The 23,243-nt window shown below is 35.1% G+C and overlaps 1 protein-coding gene and 1 long non-coding RNA gene across 15 annotated transcripts in view; one reads left to right on the top strand and one right to left on the bottom strand.

Moving 5' to 3' along the window:
• Window positions 1–23,243, top strand: part of LOC134731058 (uncharacterized) — a 772,118-nt gene that overhangs the window by 590,506 nt on the left and 158,369 nt on the right. The gene's annotated exons all lie outside the window — the stretch shown is intronic.
• Window positions 1–23,243, bottom strand: part of ADAM28 (ADAM metallopeptidase domain 28) — a 67,317-nt gene that overhangs the window by 24,410 nt on the left and 19,664 nt on the right. For 12 of the 14 annotated variants that reach the window (XR_008626360.2, XR_004672841.3, XR_004672839.3 and 9 more), the window contains exons 3-11: window positions 20,574–20,650; window positions 20,304–20,382; window positions 19,113–19,189; window positions 16,998–17,190; window positions 10,291–10,362; window positions 9,311–9,382; window positions 6,593–6,762; window positions 3,969–4,053; window positions 501–631 (exon numbers count right to left, since the gene is read on the bottom strand). Coding sequence is in view for 10 of the 14 variants with exons in the window: in XM_034965847.3 (XP_034821738.2) it covers window positions 501–631; window positions 3,969–4,053; window positions 6,593–6,762; window positions 9,311–9,382; window positions 10,291–10,362; window positions 16,998–17,190; window positions 19,113–19,189; window positions 20,304–20,382; window positions 20,574–20,650 (956 nt within the window). In the remaining 4 variants the exon portion in view is untranslated. Of the gene's footprint in view, window positions 1–500; window positions 632–3,968; window positions 4,054–6,592; window positions 6,763–9,310; window positions 9,383–10,290; window positions 10,363–16,997; window positions 17,191–19,112; window positions 19,190–20,303; window positions 20,383–20,573; window positions 20,651–21,774; window positions 21,902–23,243 lie in introns of all 14 variants that reach the window. The other 2 variants (XM_034965851.3, XM_034965850.3) reach the window with 1 other exon arrangement.

The raw sequence follows: 23,243 nt of genomic DNA, 5'->3' as shown, positions 1-23,243 counted from the left end.
TTTATAGAGTGAGCTGTATGTATAGAAAAGAGGACATGAATATATAAAAAAAGATTGTGAGATTTTTAAAGATAAGATTGCCTAAAAATTTTGCCTAATTCAGGGAGGGAATGTGTGATGTCTTTTCATAGACTGTCTTCATTGTCCTATGAGTAGTTTCTTCTTTAATTAGAGTTTTATTCTAGAACTCTTTTCTGACCACCATCTATGCTGAATTCATGGAAAACCTGATAAACGCTAACGATTTTTCTGAAGCCAGGTCTTGTATAGATAAGATGAGGATAAAATGATGAATTGCCCCATCAGCAAAGAGACAATATGTTTAAATTATGTCTTAGTTATTAAAAAATATTACCCATAGATGAGGTGGCTTGGCACAAATGCACATTTAGTGACTCAAAAACTCGAACACGTTGTTGAAGATGACCTAAAGTAGTACAGCCCACAGTGGATCAAAACCAGGGCTACATAGCATGTCCCCAGGGCCCAGAGAGCCTCACCTCAGTGCTTTGTCCATCACACATATTGTAGAAGGACACTTGCAAGAATAGTCGTCATGAAACATTCCAAAGTTGTGGCCCATTTCATGTGCCATTGTCCCTGCAACTCTAAGAAGATCATCACTGTGGTCCTAAAGGTATGAAAGAAGAAAAAGATTCTCTGATTTTCGAATGAAATTATATTTCACTCTACTTGCCATCTCTCTCTCTCTCTCTCTCTCACTCACTCTCACACACACACAGAGCAAGAGAGAGAGAGTACTAAATGGAACTGAATGCCCATCACAGCATATATGGACTGCCCTTTCCTCTTTGAGTAGGTTCCTATAATGAAGGAAATTGTTCTAGTTTTCTTTCCAAGAAAGATGGCAAATTTTCATCAACAATAAGAAATTAGAACTTTTTTTTAAGTGATCTATCTCCCTTACATTTGGCTTGCCTTTTAGAAGTCTATGATGCATTTGGCCATCAGGGATCTAAAATTGTTCATCAGCCTTGCACTTTAGCTCTACTTGTATCTTTCTCAATTCCATAATTGCCAAGAGTAGACAGACATCAGTCAATTAAAAACTTGCCCATTGCATGAAATCCAGCCTATAGCCGACTTGATCACCAGACTGTTTCTGGTCTGAGGTGCTTGGACTCAAATCCAAGCTTGCAGATAAATTAGAGCTTGCAGCTATAAATTATCCAGGAGCAATAAAACAATGCAGGAGAATCATTGCAGGTTAAAATATCCTATTGAGGAGATAAGAATCTGCCAGTAACATCCACCTACAGAAGTCTGATTCTCTTATCTACTTCATCTCAAAGAACTAAATGTAAAGTTTGATGAAGAACAGTACAAGAGTGGCAAACAAGGAACAGCTGTGTAAGTTGGGAAGTTGATACCTAGACACACTATATTCTTTCATTCTTTTGAGATGAACATGGTAAAACCTCCTATATAGAAATATGGAGCTCTCCAAATGGGGAAAAATGCAAGCCAAAAAGCCCCAGAAAAATTAAAATGTGTTTAGAGGCCTATATGAAGTTCCTTTCAGTTTATGGTTTCTTTCTTTAAATAATGGTTTTCCTAACTTGAATGATTTTTGCCCTCGAATGACCTCCATTCTGTCTTGCCCCACTCTAAATCCTACCTACCCTTTGAGGTCCATTTTTTCTTTTTTTTTTTTTTGAGACTGTGTCTCACTCTTGTTGCCCAGACTGGAGTGTAATGGTGCAATCTCTGCTCACTGCAACCTCCGCCTCCTGGGTTCAAGTGATTCTCTTGCCTCAGTAGCTAGAATTACAGGCACCAGCCACTACGTCCAACTAATTTTTTTGTATTTTCAGTAGAGGTAGGGTTTAACCATGTTGGCCAGGCTGGTCTTGAACTCCTGACCTCAGGTGATCCACCTACCTTGGCCTTCGAAAGTGCTGGGATTACAGGCTGAGGTCCATCTTAATGCAACTTTTCCTGACTATGTTAATATTCATCAACGATCATCTCTTATGAATTCCTAGAATGGTTTTTACTTCCATAAAGTAGCATTAAGCTACCTACTATATGTTAGAACTATTGCTTTAGGTAGGCCAGTTTCTCTTCCAATTTTATGGCAAGCTATTTCAAGTTTGAAAATATGTATTTTGTTTCTTCTGTACATCCATGAAGCCTATCACAAACCCAGACTCAAAAGATAGTAACTAAAAAATATGTTAATTCCATTTCTATCTAGGATGTAGAAAGCTGGAAAGAACATTATTCTTACACTAACAAGCACAAGGCAGGTAGACAACTATAACTTCCCTTGAATCCACCAATAAGTTGGGGTTACAGGACATCCAAAAAGTCTGTGAAAATATATTCAAAATGAAAGTAAGATCGCCTTTCTTAGACAAACAAAACTGAAAGAATTTACTGTATTATAAGGAATGTTTTAAAAAATTCCCTTGAAAGGAAAAAATATGTACTAGATAGAAATTTGGATTTTTATAGAGAAGTAAAGAGTGCTGGAAATGCAATGAAGTGATGATAAATATAAAACTTTTTTTTTTAACTTCTATTTTAAGTTCACAGGTACAAGTGCAGGATTGTTACTTATGTAAACTGTGTCATGGGGGTTTGTTGTACAAATGAAAACTAATTTAATTTTAAATTGCAATGAAAGATGGATATCTAAAACAAAATTAATAACAATGTATTGTGTATTTATGGTGATATAAAGTTAAACATATGATAACAATAGCACAATAGATGGGAAGAAAGAGTTAGAGGCATACTCTTAAAAAATCTGTACGCTTTTCCCAACACCATTTATTAAATAGAGAGTCCTTTCCCCATTGCTTGTTTTTGTCAGGTTTGTCAAAGATCAGATGGTTGTAGATGTGTAGTATTATTTCTGAGGCCTCTGTTCTGTTCCATTGGTCTATATATCTGTTTTGGTCCCAGTACCATGCTGTTTTGGTTACTATAGCCGTGTAGTATAGTTTGAAGTCAGGTAGTGTGATGCCTCCAGCTTTGTTCTTTTTTCTTAGGATTGTCTTTGCTATGCAGGCTCTTTTTTGGTTCCATATGAAATTTAAAATAGTTTTTTCCAATTCTGTGAAGAAAGTCAATTGTATGATGGGTATAGCACTGAATCTATAAATTATTTTGGGCAGTATGGCCATTTTCATGATATTGATTCTTCCTATCCATGAGCATGGAATATTTTTCCACTTGTTAGTGTCCTGTCTTACTTCCTTGAGCAGTGGTTTGTAGTTCTCTTTGAAGAGGTCCTTCATATCCCTTGTAAATTGTATTCCTAGGTATTTATTCTGTTTGTAGTAATTGTGAATGGGAGTTCACTCATGATTTGGCTCTCTGTCTGTTATTGGTGTATACGAATGCTTGTGATTTTTGCACATTGATTTTGTATCCTGAGACTGCTGGAGTTGCTTATCAGCTTAAGGATATTTTTGGCTGATACAATGGGGTTTTCTAATTATACAATCATGTCATCTGCAAACAGACACAATTTGACTTCCTCTCTTTCTATTTGAATACGCTTTATTTCTTTCTCTTGCCTGATTGCCCTGGCCAGAACTTCCAATACTATGTTAAATAGGAGTGGTGAGAAAGGGCATCCTTATCTTGTGCTGGTTTTCAAAAGGAATGCTTCTAGCTTTTTCCCATTAAGTATGATATTGGCTGTCAGTTTATCATAAATACCTATTATGTTGAGATATGTTCCTTCAATACCTAGTTTATTGAGAGTTTGTAGCTAAAAACTTCATGCTAAACAATATATTAAAAAGATAATGCATTATCACTATGTTGAGTTTACACTGGAATGCAAAATTAGTTCAACATTTGAAATTCAATCAATGTTATTTACCATGTCAACAGACTAAAGGAGAAAAACTATCATGATCTTCTCTATAGATTTTTTTAAAAGCATTTGGTAAATGTAAATCATAGAACCAACAGTTTATCATCATACAGACCTGAACAACGCCAACAGAATGATAAGGAGAACACATTGTAGACATAAATGCAAGACCCACAGTCGTTCCAGCAAGTTCTGTTGCTCTGCAAGAAAGGAATAAATTGATGTAACAAATTATAATGCTAAGCTCTATTTTTATAGACAATACATCCAAAACCCTAAATGGTTAGCAGAAAAACTCACTGTGAACCATCACTATCATATTTTTCTTCAGTTTTTGAATTTGCATAAGGCATTTTTCTATAGAATGGCTTTTGTGTTACTTAAAATCCAAACACCTAGATAGAATTATGTTGAATATTTTCTATCATTTCTGATTATAACACTTTTCATTGTGAAATATATCCCTTGTGAAGAAAAAGAAAGGCTATTTTTGGTCCTAATAAACATCTCTCTATATGTATCTTGTTTTGATATTAGCAGTACCACACAGGCTTTGTTTTTATTTATATTTTACTCATATTTTTATATCACATACTTTTGTTTTACATTAGCATTGTTTTAGCTACAGTAGGTTTAGGGATTGGGCCCATTTTGAAAGCATTTGTATTAGTGATCATTTATATTATTCAAATAATTTTTATACTGGAGAGGGGTTTGAATCATTTGCACTTATACTTCCATAGATAATATGTTTTGTCTTTGGTAATTTTAATTTTGCTTTTTTGGTTCCTTTTGATTTTTCTATAAACCTTCAATAATTTCATACTCTTTCCTTTTAGTTTTTGTTTTTTGTTTTTTGTTTTTTTTTTGCTATCTGTACAAGATCCTGGCCCTTAATTGTCTCTAGAAATTTGCCAAATTGCATCAAGTTTTTAATTTCCTTAGTAGATGCACTTACGTGGGAAATTGAACCTGTATTTTACCATAAAACAATATTAAAAATAGAGAGTTTCAATTCTGCTGCATAAAATGAGAAAATTAGAAAACGTTCCAATTTTTCATTCCCTGCAGATTTTATCAATTTAATCTGATTTCAGATATTTATTTTGAAAATATATTTTACATTATGCATACTTAAAAGGTTTATGATACCTGTTCTCTTTTAAAATTATATCACAAAGTTATTTATACTTCATTCTACATTTTTGTGGTTTCAGTTCTCCCCACTTGCTCATTTGCAAAAACTAACATTTCGTTCATTTTGGAGTTATATATTTTGGTTTATCTTTTAAGTGAACAGTATATTCGGACTCTAATTTTTTTAACCTACTTATACCTAAGTATAGGTCTCTTTTGTTACCTTGTTTGGTAAATGGTAAGACATTAATTGCATAACTGTAAGAACAACTATTTCCTTTCATCGTATCTTTATTCTGATCTCTTCAAGGAATCTATTCTTGACATTGTATCATCATTTATTTTTACCTATACATTTATCATCTCATCTATTATTTTTAAGCTTCTACATTATTACTTACAGTGATGGAGTATTCAGCAATTTGTCTGGCTCCCTTATTACTTACCAGCTATGAGACCTTGGAAAATCACTAAACTCTTCCACAAAGAATGGGCTCTCGAGTCTAAAACTCACCTTTCCAAATTAAGAAATTGTGTCGGCTGCTTCCCAAAGGTGACCCCCTCAATGAACCAGCCTTGCAGTATTCTCAGCCTGAGTAGTGCCTTCCCCTTGAATCTGGACTGGCCCTACAACTTCCCCTTGATTAAGATAATATACCACTAGTGACACCCTGTGACTTTTGTAGTTAGGTCATAAAAAACCTTGATGCATTATCTTATGCCTCTTGAAATGCTTATTCTGAGAAAAGCTAGACACCTAGTACGAAGTCCACCTACTCTAAGATAGCCATATTGAAGGAAACTCAAGTTAAGCACATGAAAGGGGATATAGACAGAAACATGACCATCCAGACTCACTGTTCCAGCCAGATGAGCCCACACACCAATTATGTAAGTGAAGAAGCCTTATTTCAAGCCCAGAAATTCAAGCTCATTTGTTATGCAGTTAACAGATGACCAGCACAGAAATATTAACTAATTCTGGCAGGACATAGTTCACTGATTTCCATGAAATTCATGGTTTTCTTAGGTAATAGCCTCTCCAGTAACTTCAAGTCAATCCTTACTGCTTCCTTCTATTTGATTTCAACTAAATATTATCCATCTACCCAGCAGCATTTACTTGACTGTTTTGAGGCACATGCTCCAGTCTCATATAATTTACAGCCATCAGATTTATTTCCCCTGTTGTTCTTAACAGGTCATTTCAGTGGGAAATAAATTAGTGAAGATGTGGAGTTAGAATATAATACTTAATTTTTCTAATAATATCTTAGATGTTTCTTCTAACTTGAGCCTCATGCCAATCAGTTCTTTTTTTAAACACTGAATCAAAAACTCTCTTTCCATTATATAAACTTGTCTTTTCTTCCTGTATACCCAATAAAAACAAACATTTTATGAATTATTGCTAAATTATTGACCCTCTCTTTTTTTTTTGAAAAAATACTTGGATCCAAACTAAGAGCATATTTGACATATAATCCAAGTAAGTGCTCTATAAATGTTTACTCTCCTATGTGCACCCCTCACTTTGCCAAGGCTCAGAAAAGCGTCCACTAAATACCACATAGTGTGCAATGGGAGAAAATCTGTACATACGTGATTAACTGAGCAATATCATGACGCTTTCTTCTTGAGAGAACACTCCCCCTCCATTTAGAAAAATTTTCCAAGGTGAAGCTTGCATTTGGGGTTATCTTTATCTTATCCTTGTCAGTCCAGATTTCCATACCAACTAAGGCCACATGAGTATTGAGCTTTTTATAAAGCTGTCCAAAGGAAATAAATGGCAAAGCAATTAATTATAATGGTGATATCATTTTAAACATTTTCAATATATTTTGTATTTTTAAACATTCATCGCAGCAGTATAAAAACCTTATTTCCAAGCATATTTGTGAAACAGAATGTATTGACTATTTTGTAGACACTAAAACTCCCATTCAAAACAAAAGATAAATACACTAAGATAGTTTAGGTCCGTAAACTTCTTTTTTGGGTGGGGGGTGGTAGGGAGGAGAAAAGGCCCTGTTAAGACAACATATTCCGTTTATGCTCTTAAGAAATACTATAATTTTGTGTCAGGGGCCCATTACTATGGCTTCAATTGCTTATATGTTTTTCAGTGCTCTCAGAGTGAGAATATTTCAGAATTAGCAAAGTTGGCTTGGTGCCGGTTTAGGCATTAAAGAACTAACTTGATATGATGAAATGTTGTACCTTGATGCATTTACAATAAGCTAAGTAGTCGCTATAGTTTGAATGTTTGTGTCCCCCAAAATTCATGTGTTGAAATCCTAACTCCCAAGGTGATGGTGTTAGGAGGTGGGGCCTTTGGGAGGTGATTAGGTCACGAGAGTGGAGCCCCCATGAATGAGATTAGTGCCCTTAAAAAAGAGATCCCCAGAGAATTGCTTTGTCCTTTCTACCATATAAAGGCACAGTGAGAAGGCAGCTGTCTCCAAGCCAGGAAGACAATCTTCACCAGAAACCAAATCTTGATGGAACTTGATTTGGACTTCCAAGCCCCCAGAACTGTGAGCAATAAATTGCTGTCATTTATGAGCCACCCATATTATGTATTTTCAGAATGAGACAATGGTCCTCTAATCTTAAACATGGATTGAACCAAATAATCCACAATGCATATAGGATAAACTTCAGAAATAATGACTTAAACTTATGAAACAATAGGCTTACTCTAAAGATAAAAACTTAAATTACTACTATAGTTTCTAAAAGTGCACAGTGACAGACATTCTCACCAGCAACTTTCTGCTAAGAAACTTAAATATTTCTTTTAAAAAAAGGTAGTTCGGAAAACAAGAAAAGCATGAAGGAATGCAGTTACTGAAAGTGAAGTTAAAATCCAGCCATATTATCATCCTTCACTGGATTATTCCCTCAACTTCCTTGTTCCTTTCTTGCTTAATTTTACTCACCTGACAAAACTCCAATCCTGGTTAAAAGCAACTTGCCTCTACATCTCTCTTCCTTCTGCCCTTGAACACAGGGGAAAACACATTGTTCTGATTGCTCTCACTTTAAAGCTGTGACTGCTAAGCTCAAGCAGTCCTTAACGCGTTCCAGCAAAACTGCTGTATTTCCAAATTCCATTCACACGCAGTTTTCTGCACACATTTTTTATACTCCTCTTCTTAGTAATTCTAACATTTCCTTTAAATCCGACTTTCACAACTGTCCTTGCTTCCACATTCGCTGAGACTATAAGAGCAATCTGAAGAGAACGTCCACAAGCTCCCACCATTGGCCTATCGCCTCACCTATTCTTGTCCAAACACCCTGCGCCTCCCCATCTGCTATATAAATGAACAATCTCTGAGTCTAAGGCCAGTTTCTCCACTCATGCACTAAATCTCTTATTTCTCCCCCAATCAAGATTATTCCAACAATTCTTCTGTCTTTCCTGCATTGTCAATGTTTAGCCCTCCACAAATAATTCCCATCAGCATAAAAAGGAAATGTATTACTTTTTTATTTCATATATATTGACTGTGGTAATCACTTCACTATGTATATGCATATCAAAAGAAGTATATTACAGCATTATGTTGTACAACAACAAAAAATTATCTTTAGAGCATTTATAGGATACCACAAAGAGACTCATTCATTTCAAAATAAGTATGCCAACTATATATCCAACAAACAGAAAACTAAGAATTAGTATTTAAAGACTGTAAAACCATTTTTTAAATATTTTGGAAATTAGATAACACAATCATGTCTAAAGAACACAGTCAATAGTTGTATGACTCAAATGGGTTTGGAAATCTGACAAATCTGTATTCAAACCCCATGGCTATTCTTTTCTCACTTTGTGATCTTGGGTAAGTTCTTTGTTTCTGGGAATATGATTCCTTAGCTATGCATTAGGCTTTAGTAACATTTAGCATTGTTCTGGGGATTACGTGAGATTTTAAGAAATATGCTACTGTGACAGTGCTTGGCATGTTTAAAATTATTTTTTTCCCCTCTGGACCAGCTTTCTGTTGGGATTTGGTCTTCAGCATTTTCTTAGCGGATTTTTGGAAAATACAATGCACCCATGTAGCTTTTATGTCTTCTTATACCTGAGAATACTGTGGCAGGTAAATAAGAAAAGTGTTGGTTTGTGGTATTAATATTCATGTTCACCTATGTAGCAAAAGTTGTGGTCAGCCTTTGGGAGCCAGTCAGCCACATTGGTCTCAAATGTCTTGACTTTGCTTCCATGCTTCATGTGCGTTCACTGAAAAACCCAATGACATCTCCCAGCAAACTGTTTAAAACTGCAGGTAATAAAATATGTCTTACCATGTTGACATAATTAGCCATCTCAAACACCCTCTTTCTGATCTCATCTTGATTCTCATTGTACTTTTTAAACTAAAAGAAAAATTAAGAAAGAATATGGGCATTGATAAAAATGAATATACTTAGAAGGTTAAAAAGGCATCTTCTATTACTTATTATTGATTTTAATTAAAGATTAGTTATTAGAGTTAATTAAAAGTTAGAATCAAATTAATTCCTATTCATCTAGCTACATTAAAGCACTTTGGGAGTGAATATGATGTTTTCTCTTCTGAAGTACTAGCTCAGTATAAAGCTCTAAAGAATTACTCCAAATGCATTTTTACTTAAATTCTATGGTTTTCTAAGCTGTGCAGAATTAACGGAAGGAATATCTTATTAATTTAAGAGACACATACATGAACAGTACATGAATTAAGCACAGTAAGTAAGGCCAAAGCTTTAGGGCCTGAGCTAATAGTTGACTTATATTTTCATATACATGTGCATTTAAAATTTTGAAAACACAGTATATGAAAATGCATTCTTACAGTAGAAGATAAACAGTGACTATCAACAACGATTTGCCTTTTCAGAGGATTCCATTCACTAAGCTTTCATTGTGACCAATTAAGCTTTTGTATTGACTCCCTAATGAGAATAAAGTTTAATTTACAAATGATTTAACAACTTAACAAAAGACAAAATGACAGAAGAATGTAATTGGAAACTAAGTTGGGTACTCTTAAGTCAATAAGAAAATAGTGTTATAAGTGCCAACAATTTATGCATATCATATCAATTGCCCTGATCGCTCTGAAAAGAAGAAATCATATCAGCTTAATTATAAATGTCAAATTTCATAGTTTTAGAAGAACATGTAACCATAGCTCATATTCATGATTCTTTAAATCTCATCCAGATATTTAATGTCTCACATAATAAATAAATATATGTGGGTGGGAGTTTTGGAAGACAGCACATTTATCTCATATAATTACCTCACCATTATCCAGGACCAAATAATATTCTATGTATTTCTCATGTTCCTGAACCTTCCTGTCATTCAATTTCTGAAATATAAAGAGGAGAATTACTGATACAACATCGTTTTCTGCAAAAGTGCTTCTATTATTTGACATCTGTAATTTTATAAGCAGTTGGTTGATATCTGGAGTAAAGGCAGACAATATTAGCATTTTAACACCAATTCAACCGACAGGATTATCTACCGACAAGGCTCATAAATTTGGAGGTGAAGGGACACCAGCAATATTCTGGTCTGACTCCTTCCTTTTATCAAGGGGTCTAAATTATGTTACTAATAGGGGAGCTAGAAATAAAACCAGTCTTTCTATTGTTTTGAACAGTAGACTTCTTAACCAACCTGACATAAAATAGAGAAAGTTTGACTTCAGCATCCTCCTAGTGTTTTTAGTTAGTTTGTTTTTTTGTTTTCTTTGGTAGCCTTTAATTCATATCCTGGTGAAATACATGCTCCGTTATCAATGGTGCAATGCAGAGACACCATTGTTTCTAGGCTACTTTGTTCTCTTCAGGCAGAGTTGAATCTCCTTCCCATGTTTCAAACTTACCAATGTTCTGTTCCTTTCTCTATCTCAAAAAAAAAAAAAAGTTACATAGTGGATTGACTCATTGAAAAGGGACCAATAGATTATTCCTACTAAATATTAGCTCATCAAAGTTTATTAGATTGCATTTCTGGAAGTCCATGTCTTTTAATAGGTAACTAAAGTTCGATTACAAAGAAGAAATTCCTGAAGATAGATTTTTAGGTATTATCTAATGAGACATGTACTTACTTCCTACCCTCCATGGGAACGAAATATTTATTAGCACTTACAATACACTGAGAGTGCTCTGGGAACTGCAAATGCAGTAGTGAAATCAACATGGTCTCTGCTGATGGAGCTCACAAGAGACAAACATAAACATATCAGATGGTGGCCAGTACTATGTGAAGGATTAAAGTGGGCATGTGACATTGAGTTACTAGGTAGTTATTTCAGAATAGGTGAAATTCTCTAAAGAGCTGGCCCTCAAGCAGATGTATTAACGAAAATGAGAAGCCAGGCAAGGAAAGAGAAATTGGAAGACAATTCCAGCAGGGAAAAAAATGAGTAAATAGACTCCAAGGTGAAATAGTATTGGCATATTTAGAGCATAGAAAAAAAAATGCTTGTGTTTTTATAACATAATGGGGGAGGTCACCAAGAGATGGGGAGTAAAGAGTAGGAGGAGACCAGAGAGTTCTATGGGACCACAATCGTATAGGGGTTTGTGACCCATGGTCAGCTGTGTGGCTTTTATACTAAATGCAATGGGAAGACATTGGAGGGCTTTGAGCAGAAAACGGATGTGATGTGATTTACAATAAAAATAGCACTGGATTGATTGTGTGGAGTGTGGATTCTGCTGAACGAGGATGGGCAGGTCAGGCAGAGGCTGTTGCCATGGTTATTATGAGATGGTACCTTGGGGTAGTCAGAAAAGGGAGCAAAGTAAAAGATCTGAAATATGTCGGAGGCACTTGCTGATGGATACCATATAAGGCGGGATGAAGAAAAAGAGAATCAAGGATAATTTCTAGATCCAAATTTGAACAAATGATGAGTGGTGGTAGTGTTAAGTAAAATGGGGAGAATGAGAGAGAAGTAGTAGGTTTTGTTTGTGGTTTAGAAATTGGTAGTTCTTTTGGGGGCATATTTTAGGTTTGTGATATCAGGTGTTTGAGTAGATATATTAAAAAGATAATTATAACAGTCTGGCCTTTAGGAGAGGGGCAGAGGCTAGAGATAAACGTTTGATGGCCGTTAGTGCACAGTTCCTATTTAAATAAGGCACAGGGCAGGGTAAGATTACCTAGGAAGAATGTATAGATAAAGATCCAAGATTGAGCTATGTGAGGTTCTCTAATATTTACCAGTCAATCAGAGTAAGGGTGACAGAAATGAAATGAGGAGTAGCACTCCTGAGGTAGAGGAAAGCCAAAACGATAAAATGTCTCAAAAGCAAAGCTCTTTCCACGTAGTTACCAAGGAATGGAAACAGAGGGATAAGAGGCCCTGTACAAGCAAACACAGGAGTTGATATTCACAGCAACATATAGCTAGGAGTTTCACCAACTTCTGGCCAATCAAAGGTGGCCAACTGTTCAAACCGTGTTCAAGTAAGGCAAACATCAAGCTGTAACCCATGCAGCTGTTTCTGTACCTTAATCCATTTTTCTGTATGTCATTTTTCTGTCCATAAATCCTCTCCAACCATCGACCAGCATGGAGTTGCTCTCAACATCTTCTGCTTCTGAGGGCTGCTGGATGCTCAAACCTTTCTTTGCTCAATTAAACTCTGTTAAATTTATCTACAGTTTGTCCTTAACAGTCCTCATATTGTACCCTAGATCTTTCAACTGCTTAATCCCGCATATTTGGCTACTTGGTATCCTTAGACCCGTATCTCCCCATTTCCTGTCCCTACCTAGACCCTGTTTTATTCTCTACCTCTATATATTTGACACTCACCCTCACCCCCTTTTTTAGATTCCTTTTCATTTTGTTTGTTTGCTTTGCTGTGCAGAAGCTTTTTCGTTTGATATAGTCTCTTACATTTTACTTTTATAACCTTAGCTTTTAGGTATGATATTTAAGAAGTCATTGTCAAGGTTAATGTCAAACAGCTTTTCCCCTCTATTTTCTTTTAGGCATTTTATGGTTTTAGGTATTACATTTAGGTTTCTTTTTCGTTTTGATTTGAATTTTAGTTATGGTATAAGAAAAGGGTTCGATTTCATAATTTTGCACGTGGATATCCAGTTTTCCCAGCACTATTTATTGAAGAGACTATCCTTTCCCCAGTGTGTCTTTTTGGTGCCCTTGTCAAAAATTAATTGAACGTATATGTTTGGATTTATTTCCGAGATTGCTATTCTCATCCACTGGTCTAGGTGTCTGGTTTTATGCCATTATACTCTTTCGATTACTATATCTTTGTAATATAACTTTAAATCAGGTAGTATGATGTCTTTTTTTTTCTCAGAATTCCTTTGACTATTTGGGATATTCTGTGGTTCCATACAAATTTTATGATTTTTTCTTATTTCTGTAAATACTGTCATTGGGGTTTTTATAAGGACTGCATTGAATCTACTCATTGCTTCAGGTAGTATGAACATTTTAACAACATTCTTCTAATTCATGAGCATGGGATATTCATTTATTTGCATTTTCTTCAATTTCCTTCATCAATGTTTTATTGTCTTCGGTGTACAAGTCTTTCACCTCCTTAGTAAAATGTATTCCCAAGTATTATTTATGTTATAAATGGAATGGTGTTCTTGATTTCATTTTTGGCTAGGTTGTTATTCGTGTATAGAAATGTCACAGATTTTGTATGTTGATTTTATATCCTGCAACTTTATTGAATTTATTTCTTAGTGTTAATGGTTTTTCAGTGGAGTCATTAGGGTTTTCTACAGGTAGAATCATTTCATCTGCAAATAGAGGTAATTTTACTTCTTCCTTTCCAAGTTGAATGTGTCTTTTCGAAATGCTTTTGATAGTACTTCTGGTACATGTTTAATAGAAGTGGTAAGAGTAGGCATCCTTGCCTGGTACCAGAAGAATGGCTATTTCTGCTTTCCGATTGATTATGATGTTATCAGCGGCTTTCCATAAATGGTTTTTAATTTAAAAAATAAATAAGGAGAAAGAAGAGTGGGCAGGTAAACCTTATTGCTTGGGCTGAGACATATTTTAGAGTTTCACATCATTCCAGCTTCAAATAAAATAATGCAACAGTGTTCTTAAATTTTCATTATTGTTTAATCATCAACAACTGCATTGCACACTATCAACGTTTGTGTGGTTGCTGAAAGCCTATGATTATGTCCATTCAACCACACCTTTCTTATCAAAACTCGAATTCCAACTAAGCCAAGGATAAAAGTTATATATTAAATGAATTTCAGTAGAAGGCCCACATATTTGAGCAAGCACTTACTTTTATGAAGAAAGAAGAATATAAGAATGACAAAATCTCTGAAATGTAACTGGCATGTAAAAAACTTTGATTTGGTTTTGGAAAAACATGTTCCTAGCTGCTATAGAATGTTTACAAATATCCTAAATCAAGATAATTTGTAGCATTTTATGAGAATAAAATAAGGTATATTTGACTGCTAAAAAAATAAATAAATAAATAAATAAATGGCCTTTATGATGTTGAGGAACTTTTCTTCTATGCCTAAACTCTCAAATCAAGAACCATTAACTCCACACCATTATTTAACTACCTAAACTTTTAATCAAGAAAGCATGTTAAACTTTGTTTAATGCCTTTTCACCAATTGATATGATCATGTATTTTTTGTCTTTCAGTCTGTTGATATAATTGATATACTACATTGATCAATTTGTGTAGGTTAAGTCAGTATACCAAGGATAAATCCCATTTGATTATGATGTATAATCTTTTGGATGTGTTGTTGAATTTGTTTTGCTAATATTTTATTGAAAATTTTTACCTCAGTGTTTGTCAGAATTATTGGCCTGTAGTTTTCCTTTCTTTGGTGTCTTTGTCTTGGGTTAGGTATAAAGGTAATGCTGGGCTTGTAACAAGTACTAAGCAGTACACCTTCTGTCTCTATTTTTTTGAAAATTTTAAAAAGTATTGGTAATAATTCTTCTTTGAATGTTTGATACTTTTCAGCTCTAGAGCCATCTAGTCCTAGGCTTTCTTTGTTGAAAGGTTTTTAATTACTATTTCAATCTCTTTGTTATTGGTCTGTTCAGGCTTTCTACTTCTTTCTGATTCAACCTTTATAGGTTGTATTTTTCTAGGAATTCATCTATTTTCTCTAGGCTATCAAATTTATTGACAAATAATTTTTCATATTAGTCCTTTAAGATCTTTTTTTCATTTCTGAGACATCTTTTGTAATATCTCCGCTTTCATTTCTGATTTTATATATTTGAGTTTTTCTCTTAGTCTGCCTAAGAGTTTGTCTATTTTGTTACCATTTGCATGGAATATGTTCTTCCATCTTTTTCTTTCAGCCTATGCATGTCTTTAAAGCTTAAAAATGTCTCTTGGAGGCAGCATATAGTCAGATCTTGTTTTTTCAGCCATTCAGCCACTCTTTATCTTTTGATTGGAAAATTTAATCCATTTACATTCCTAGTAATTATTTATAGGTAAGGATCTCCTACTGCCATTTTGTTTTATAGATTTCTTTTTCATTTCTTCCTCCCTTGTTTATCTTTGTGATTTGGTCATTTTTCTGTAGTGCTGCATTTTTATTCTTTTCTCATTATCATTTGTATCTGCTATAGTTTTTTTTTTGTATTTACCATGAGGTTTACATAAAACATCTTATAGTTGTAATGGAGTATCTTACACCAATAACAACTTAACTTCAGTCATGTATAAAAACTCTAGACTTTTATCTTCCCCCTGACAATTTATACTTTTAATGTCACAATATACATATTTTATATTATATATTTCTTAACAAATTATTATGGGCATCATTATTTTTTACTCATTTGATTTTGAAGTGTCATACTAGAGATATATGTGATCTACAGAGCACTTAAAAGTATTGGAGTATTCTGGGTTTGACTATACATTTACCTTTACTACTGAACTTGCTGGTAGAATTTAAACCTACAGAAAATTAAACTGACTAGAAATTTTATTTGGACCAATTATACCCTTTGCTCACAGACTCTGAGAACATTTAAAAGAAATGATTGGATTTGAAATAAATCTTGGAAATAAAAGCAGTATCAATAAGAAATAAAAGTAATGTCAGCAAAGATATTTTGATATATACTTTACAGTCTAAAACACAAAACTATATTCATTTATCTCCTATGACTAGAAGCAGAATTCCACACATAAAATAATATTCTAAGTTCCTGTAGCCAGATTCTATGTCTATTTTGCTCATTTCTATCTTCCCAGCACCTGTGACAGCACTTTAAGGGAGATTTGTTGAATGAATTTATGATGACAGCAAGATATTTCAAAATAATAATAATCACTCATAGCTTTTTTGGCTAAAATCAAGAGCAAATTAATAATAATACTTTATATCTTTGTGGTTTATTGTAGGCTACAGGGAATACTGTGACAGATTCCTGCTTCTAGAGGGCAGTTATATTTTACGCTTATTTTTAACCTTTGTACATTGCTGAAAATAGTAGTTGATTCCGGCTAAGTGCGGTGGCTCATGCCTGTAATCCCAGCACTTTGGGAGGCTGAGACAGGTGGATCACCCGAGGTCGGGAGTTGGAGACCAGCCTGACCAACATGGTGAAACCCTGTCTCTACTAAAAATACAAAATTAGCCGGGCATGGTGGCACATGCCTATAATCCCAGCTACTCAGGAGGCTGAGACAGGAGAATCACTCGAACCTGGGAGGTGGAAGATGTGGTGAGCCAAGATCACACCATTGCACTACAGCCCAGGCAACAAGAGTGAAACTCCATCTCAAAAAAAAAAAAAATAGTTGATTCCTAAGTACTTGTTAAATGAATCATTAATGTCTAGCAATATTTAAGGATTAGTGTCTCTATAACTTACTAATTTTGACAATGACTATAGTTTCAGTAAATTGCACTGCTAATTCTGGAAACCAGGGCAGAATACATGAGAGCATTTCAAATAAATAAAGTTACACATACTACTAGTTTGGTGGCAGGTAGGGCAATGTTCTGCTGCAAATCATGGGCCCACAACACACCATCCATCCCACAGGTGCTGTCATAATTCTTTTCATCAGGGTTATACTTGAAGAGTGCATGCTCCTGTCCATCCCGATGTATGGGGCTTAAAGGTTCAATAAAGTATCTTTGATTCCCCTGACTGAAGTAGCCCCTGAAAAAACATGAGAGTTCTGGCTTCTTAACAAATATTGTTGCATTAGGTTCATACAGATTTATAAGATCCAAAAGAGGACCTTTAAAATTCCTAGTCAATGTCAAAAACAATTTAAGCTCATGGCAATAAAATACAGTAAAACTTACAGCTGAAGATACCTTGAAGATTATCTAAACTTATTTTCTACAAGGAAATAAGACATATTAAGGAGAAGTGACTGCTGCAGTGTTGTACAAGCAACCATATCAGTTCTGGCACTAGAATGAATATTTCCTGACACTTGGTACAGCATTCTTCCAATTTTAATGCTATACTTGTTCTAAAGGTACACTCATAATGAAAAGGATTTTAGAGTTTTATAGATAAGTGTTAATATACTGGCTTTATAACTCATTCACTGTGATACATTTGGAAAATTCTTTAAACTCACAAGCCTCAGGTTCTCCACATTTATTTGTCTTAATACCTACCTAGTATAGTGATAGTAAAGATTGAATGCGAGAACATGTAAAGCACATGACAAATAAATATTATCAATTTCTTCTCAATTTTCTCTGCTAAAGCCTTGAACCAGGGTTCATTCAACCAATATTCATTGAGTACCCATTATTCATTAGGCATTGGACTAAGGGTGGACAGCAAAAATAAAGACATGGTCTCTTTTCTTATGGAGCTTATGTTCAAATGAGGAAGATGGATGTGTATCAAATAATCACAGAATATATATAATTATATAGTAAGTACTTATATATAATTATAATAATTGATGTGAAGAAAAAGTACAATAGATATAATAGACTGAATTAAATGTACATAAAATTAGATAATGGCAAGAGTGGATATAAAAAGATAAATTATGGGGTTTATTGCAACGGTCTGCATAAGGGATCATGGTAGATGGACTAGGATATCGTAGTAGAGACAGAATGAACAATTTCAGAAAGTGTTTAGAAGATAGAATCAATAAGACTTGGTAAGGGATTGAAAATGCAGGGCTGAGGGGCAAGCAGACCTCAAGGAATTTAGGTTTCTGAATCGGGCAAGTGATTATTTGATTATACCATTGATTAAAATAAAGAACATGGAAACCATACCAGATTCAAAAGACAATCATTAGTTTGGTTTAAAGCATACTGAGATTGAGGTTTCTTTAAGATATCCAACTGAAAATATGAAAAAGAAAATTAGATAATCAAGTCTGGACATCAGAAGAGCCACCTTACTATAGACAGATGCATAGTATATCATTAACAGACAGAATGGTATGTCATAGTCATGGATAAGGCAATCTAGAGAGAGAGCTTAAAGTGGGGAGAGAGTCTGGGGATGGTGGCTCACGCCTGTAATTCCAGCACTTTGGGAGGCTGAGGCGGGCAGACTACTTGAGGTCAGGAGTTTGACACCAACCTGGCCAATATGGTGAAATTCTGTTTCTATTAAAAATACAAAACCTAGCCAGGTGTGGTGGCGGGCATCTGTAATCCCAGCTACTCGAGAGGCTGAGGTAGGAGAATCACTTGAACCCAGGAGACTGAGATTGCAGTGAGCTGAAATCGCACCACTATACTCCAGCCTGGTGACAGAGCAAGACTCCATCTAAATTAATGAGTAAAATAAAGTGAAGAGCGAGAAGAGAGAGCAGCTCCCATTACCTAAAGATTCTGACTCCAGAACTGGGACTCAAAATCCTGTATTTTAAAAATAAACTAACAAAAATATATTTGAAAGCAATTCGGATATGTAATTTACAAGCCACTATCAAGAGAAGCGGTGTTTCTTCAAATTTCAAAATTTTATGGCCCTTATGATTTATATTCAACTATATAAAAATTAATGATATTTGGGATTCATCTGGTTGGTTAGATATATACATAAATACCACAATCACAGGTACATGCAAAACATTCCTGAAGTCTTACCTTAGACCCCTACATGTGCTGATGCTCGCGTCAGAAACCTTTTCATTAAGGATATGTCCTTGATAATAACAATCATCCTAAAGGAAAAGGGGTTTTGTAAAGAGAAGTACATGTGAATTTTAGCACCGCTGCTAAAGCCGCATCTGAAATCTTGAAACAGGATTTTAAATGCTTTCAAACAATATTCTGCTGTACAACAGTAAATTAAGATGTTTAAAAAATAATTAAAATCTTTCATGTACGTTAAAATTGTTAATGTCAGTTAATGATCCCAAAATGTTTACAAGGTATTAACTGTCAATGTTGACTAAGTATGATGAATGTCAATAATACTTAGATGGAATAAACTTGGATATGTCAGTTTAAAACCTGAGCTCCTAAAACACTGGGCACTCATTTTTCCTTTTGGCCAATTTCTCATTAACTTTTTTCTAGCAAAGATCTACAAGCTTTTTTCCAAAGGATAGGTTATTTAGATTGGGTTTTTGTTTTTTCTTTCTTATCAAAAGCGTTCCATCAGATTAACTGGATCAGCACATTTCTTGCCTCCATTTGGAGCAAAATGCCCTTCTTAACATTTTTTTGTGTGGGTGTTCCATGAAGGACCTTTCTAGTTCGGGACAGATGAGGTGTTGACCCATGTAAACTCTGATATTATTGCTACAGAGAACAATGCTTGAAGGGCTTCCCATGGAAAATGGAGCTCAGAAAAAGAGGTAATGGTGCATGACCCCTCACATGGCTACACACTGTCATCTGCTCAGTCTAAGAAAAGATGGGCTATGAATAGCAGTCAAGAGAAATTGTTTAAGAAAAGCAATTCTGCAATTGCCATTGAGGAAATAGTCTTGGCTGAAGAGACCACAAATCCAGAGAAATGATAGAAATTGATTGAGAACACCAGAGGTATGTAACTCTTCACTCTCAAGAAAATAACATGCTCCTTCTACCCACCCTCCTACAGGGGTCCTTAAAGGCTGGAAAAACTTACCAGAGTTACCAAGAAATTGTTTTGTTCTTGTTAAAATATAAAAAAAAGAAAAGTGGAAGATCAATTAGGTAATGGCTACCGCTGAAAAAAGCACTAATGTTACAAATGCAGTTTCACTTCTATTATTTGCCTGGCAAGGACACTGCCTTTAGGTCTGTGGGTAAAACCCTGATTAAAGAATTGAAGAGACTCCATTATACCATAATTTGTGGGCTTGTGGTGATCTCCTTTCCAGTGGAATTATAATATGTTTCTGTGTAGCCTGGTGCAAGGAGGTTCCTGGAGAAAGAAACACAAAAATGTTGTGGTTACTTGTGCTGATTGCTAAGTCCAATGAACTTCTCAAGTCATTTGAGAGCAATTGCTGATTAGTCCAGGTTTGTGTGAGCCATAAGCAGCAACAGACTCAGCACACTCTCCATAGGCTGCCTTGCTCTTGCTGAGGATAATATCACAGGTAAGATACTCACTTGTTTTTTTTCAAATAAAGCACTGCAATTTTTCCATTAACTGTCATTTTATACTTTAATTCTGTTTCAAATTGTTCCTGCAAAAATACACAAACATTTACTTGTAATTAAAAACATATTCATTTGACTATTATATTTCTATCTGTGTAGTCATTAGCAAGCAATATCTATTTTTTTAGCAGTATAATACCAAATGCTTGCCTCTTCCCCTTTTGACAGATCAAACAACTCTGGCAACTAAATAAACAAATTATCTGAGAGCCTTTTATCCATCCACCCTTCCAACCATCCTTCCATCCATCCATCCCTGCATTTTAAAGTATCGTTTGAGTGAGTGCTGTTTCTTTGCAAGATACTGCTTGGTTTTGAAAATTCTACTCTAAGCAAGAAAAATTGGTACGTACTGTCAGAGAGCTTATAATCTTGTGAAAAGACAGACAATGAGGTGAGTTATGTGCATGATAATGGATGTATGTAGTAGGATGTCTCACATCTTAAAGCCAGGAAAGGCTTTTTTGAGGAAGTAATGTTTAAAACGACACATAAATTACCCAGGTGAAGTGAGTAAGGGAAGTTAACTGATTAGAAGGAATAGTTTACACAGACGCCTAAAAACTTCTATCACATCTCATGATTTTTGGTCTTGAGGTCTTCTCAAGACTAACTGGAACATAAACTATGAGAAACATACCAGGAATGTATACTGTAATGTGAGGAAGAACCATCAATAAGAAACCACAGTCCCAGGTATTTAGAAGGAAGAAATATTACCTCGGGTAAACCACGTAAAAGGAAAATTATTTTAAACTTGGATATTGGTATATAAGGAGAGCTATTGAGGATTACACAGAATTATTTTAAAGAAGATGTTTTGGGGTACTAAGTTCTGACTTTGGTCTATAAAACAGGGTTATTAGCTGTGGTTCCACTCAATATCTAAAAGTTATTAGGAAGTGCCTTGTTATTGTCATTAAAGATATCTAAATATGGTAGACCAAAGGTGGTTGAGAAACACATATTATGGACTGAGTTCTGTTTCTTCTGCTATGGTGCACCTAAGCTCAAGCCTTCCTTCTCTCCTTCCCCTTCTGACCAGTATGGTATCTGAGCTCACAGACGGACAAGGCATGTTAGAGTCATCAGATCATGAGCACTGTGCTTGGATTTAGCCCTCTCCAAAGTCAATTCTTACAGTCCATACTTTGCAAAAATCCTCAGTTGTTGAGGTCTGCTCTGCTGTCAGTAATCCCAGGCTATAAATATCCCCCAATGTGGGCTTAGATAAGTAGAGGTTGATGGACTCAGCTTATTTTCATGGATGACAGGAACTGGAAAGAGAAAGGGCATTGAAAATAAAAGTTATGCAGAATAGTCATAACCTCTTATTGTTCAGGATTAAGAAAGCCTAGCTAGAATGAAGCTATGAGAATGATACCAAATATGGTCTTCTACCAGAAATGGCCTTCCAGATATCTGCTTCCTGTTCAGCAATGGCTTTTTAGTAGATTTAGTTACTAAAACTTTAGCTGAAGGTTGTTTTCGAAAAGAATAAATGCTTTTGGAGTGGAGTTTTGGTTAACACTGGCATAAAGATTATGGATGGAAGGAAAGATGAAGGAAGAAAGCCAGGGCCTCTATGAAAGAGAGTACACTGGGTAATGTAATAATAATACTTTTGAAAGAGAGTTCCCTGGTGGAGAGCAAGGTTTGAGGATAAGAAATGTGTTCTAGTTGTGTACTCTGTAGGTTCTGAAGTATGCAACAAGAGAAGTAAGATGCACCTTGATTTGGAGAGCACTCACTACAAGGAAATGATTTTGGTTTTACTGAGTAAGACTAGCTGACCACAGAAACATATAGATCCAAATTTCCTCTAAAATAATGACATGGGTCTGATTTAGTAGGTGGATTGGGAAAGCCACAGTCTTGGATGTTTCTGGGATGGAGCAAATCTGTAAGGTCTAGGGCATGTCAATGGGCACACAGGAAATATCAAGGGCAGCCGTAGAATACACAGAGAGGTTCTTAATTCTAGTAATACAACAGTTGTTCAAAACTTACAGTAAATCCACGAGCTCTAGAAACCCTGCTAAATCAGCTAATGGGCCTGAAAGAATTCTCAGTCTGAGGGAGGAATTGTGCTGTAAGATATTTTCTTTTATGACACGGGCCAATACCAAGATGGTTTGGGCCTCTAAGAACATGTACAATCTGGATGCTGAATTCTTTGAAGAATAGTTACTGTCTTTAGAACATAAGTTCCCAGCATCAGGGACTTTCACAGAGTATAGGTTAAATATGCATCTATGGAGATTTATGAGTAATATGCTCCAGTCATAAACATTTATTCATTTGTCCATTAGTTTACTTATTCATTTGGTCATTTATTTAACACATAGTTATTTAGTCCTTATGTCATTCATATAAATACAATCGTGAATATGATTATGAATAAAATATTCAATGTTCCACCTTGTTCTTTACTCCTAGCCCCCAAAAATTTTTACACAGGATTATTTCAGTCTAGCTGAAATATTAAGCAATGTGGCATGTGTGATCAAGTCAGAAAGATGATGTCACAACCCTGGCGTAGCTGACAGGTAAAGCCAGTGCCTCAGTTCTCTGGTTGTATAATAAAACAACACAGGGCACAGTTGTATAATGATAACT

This window comes from Pan paniscus, chromosome 7, assembly GCF_029289425.2.
Source record: "Pan paniscus chromosome 7, NHGRI_mPanPan1-v2.0_pri, whole genome shotgun sequence".
Taxonomy (NCBI): Eukaryota; Metazoa; Chordata; class Mammalia; order Primates; family Hominidae; genus Pan; species Pan paniscus.
Note: the sequence above shows the minus strand (reverse complement) of the source record. Positions and strands in the feature narration are given on the sequence as shown.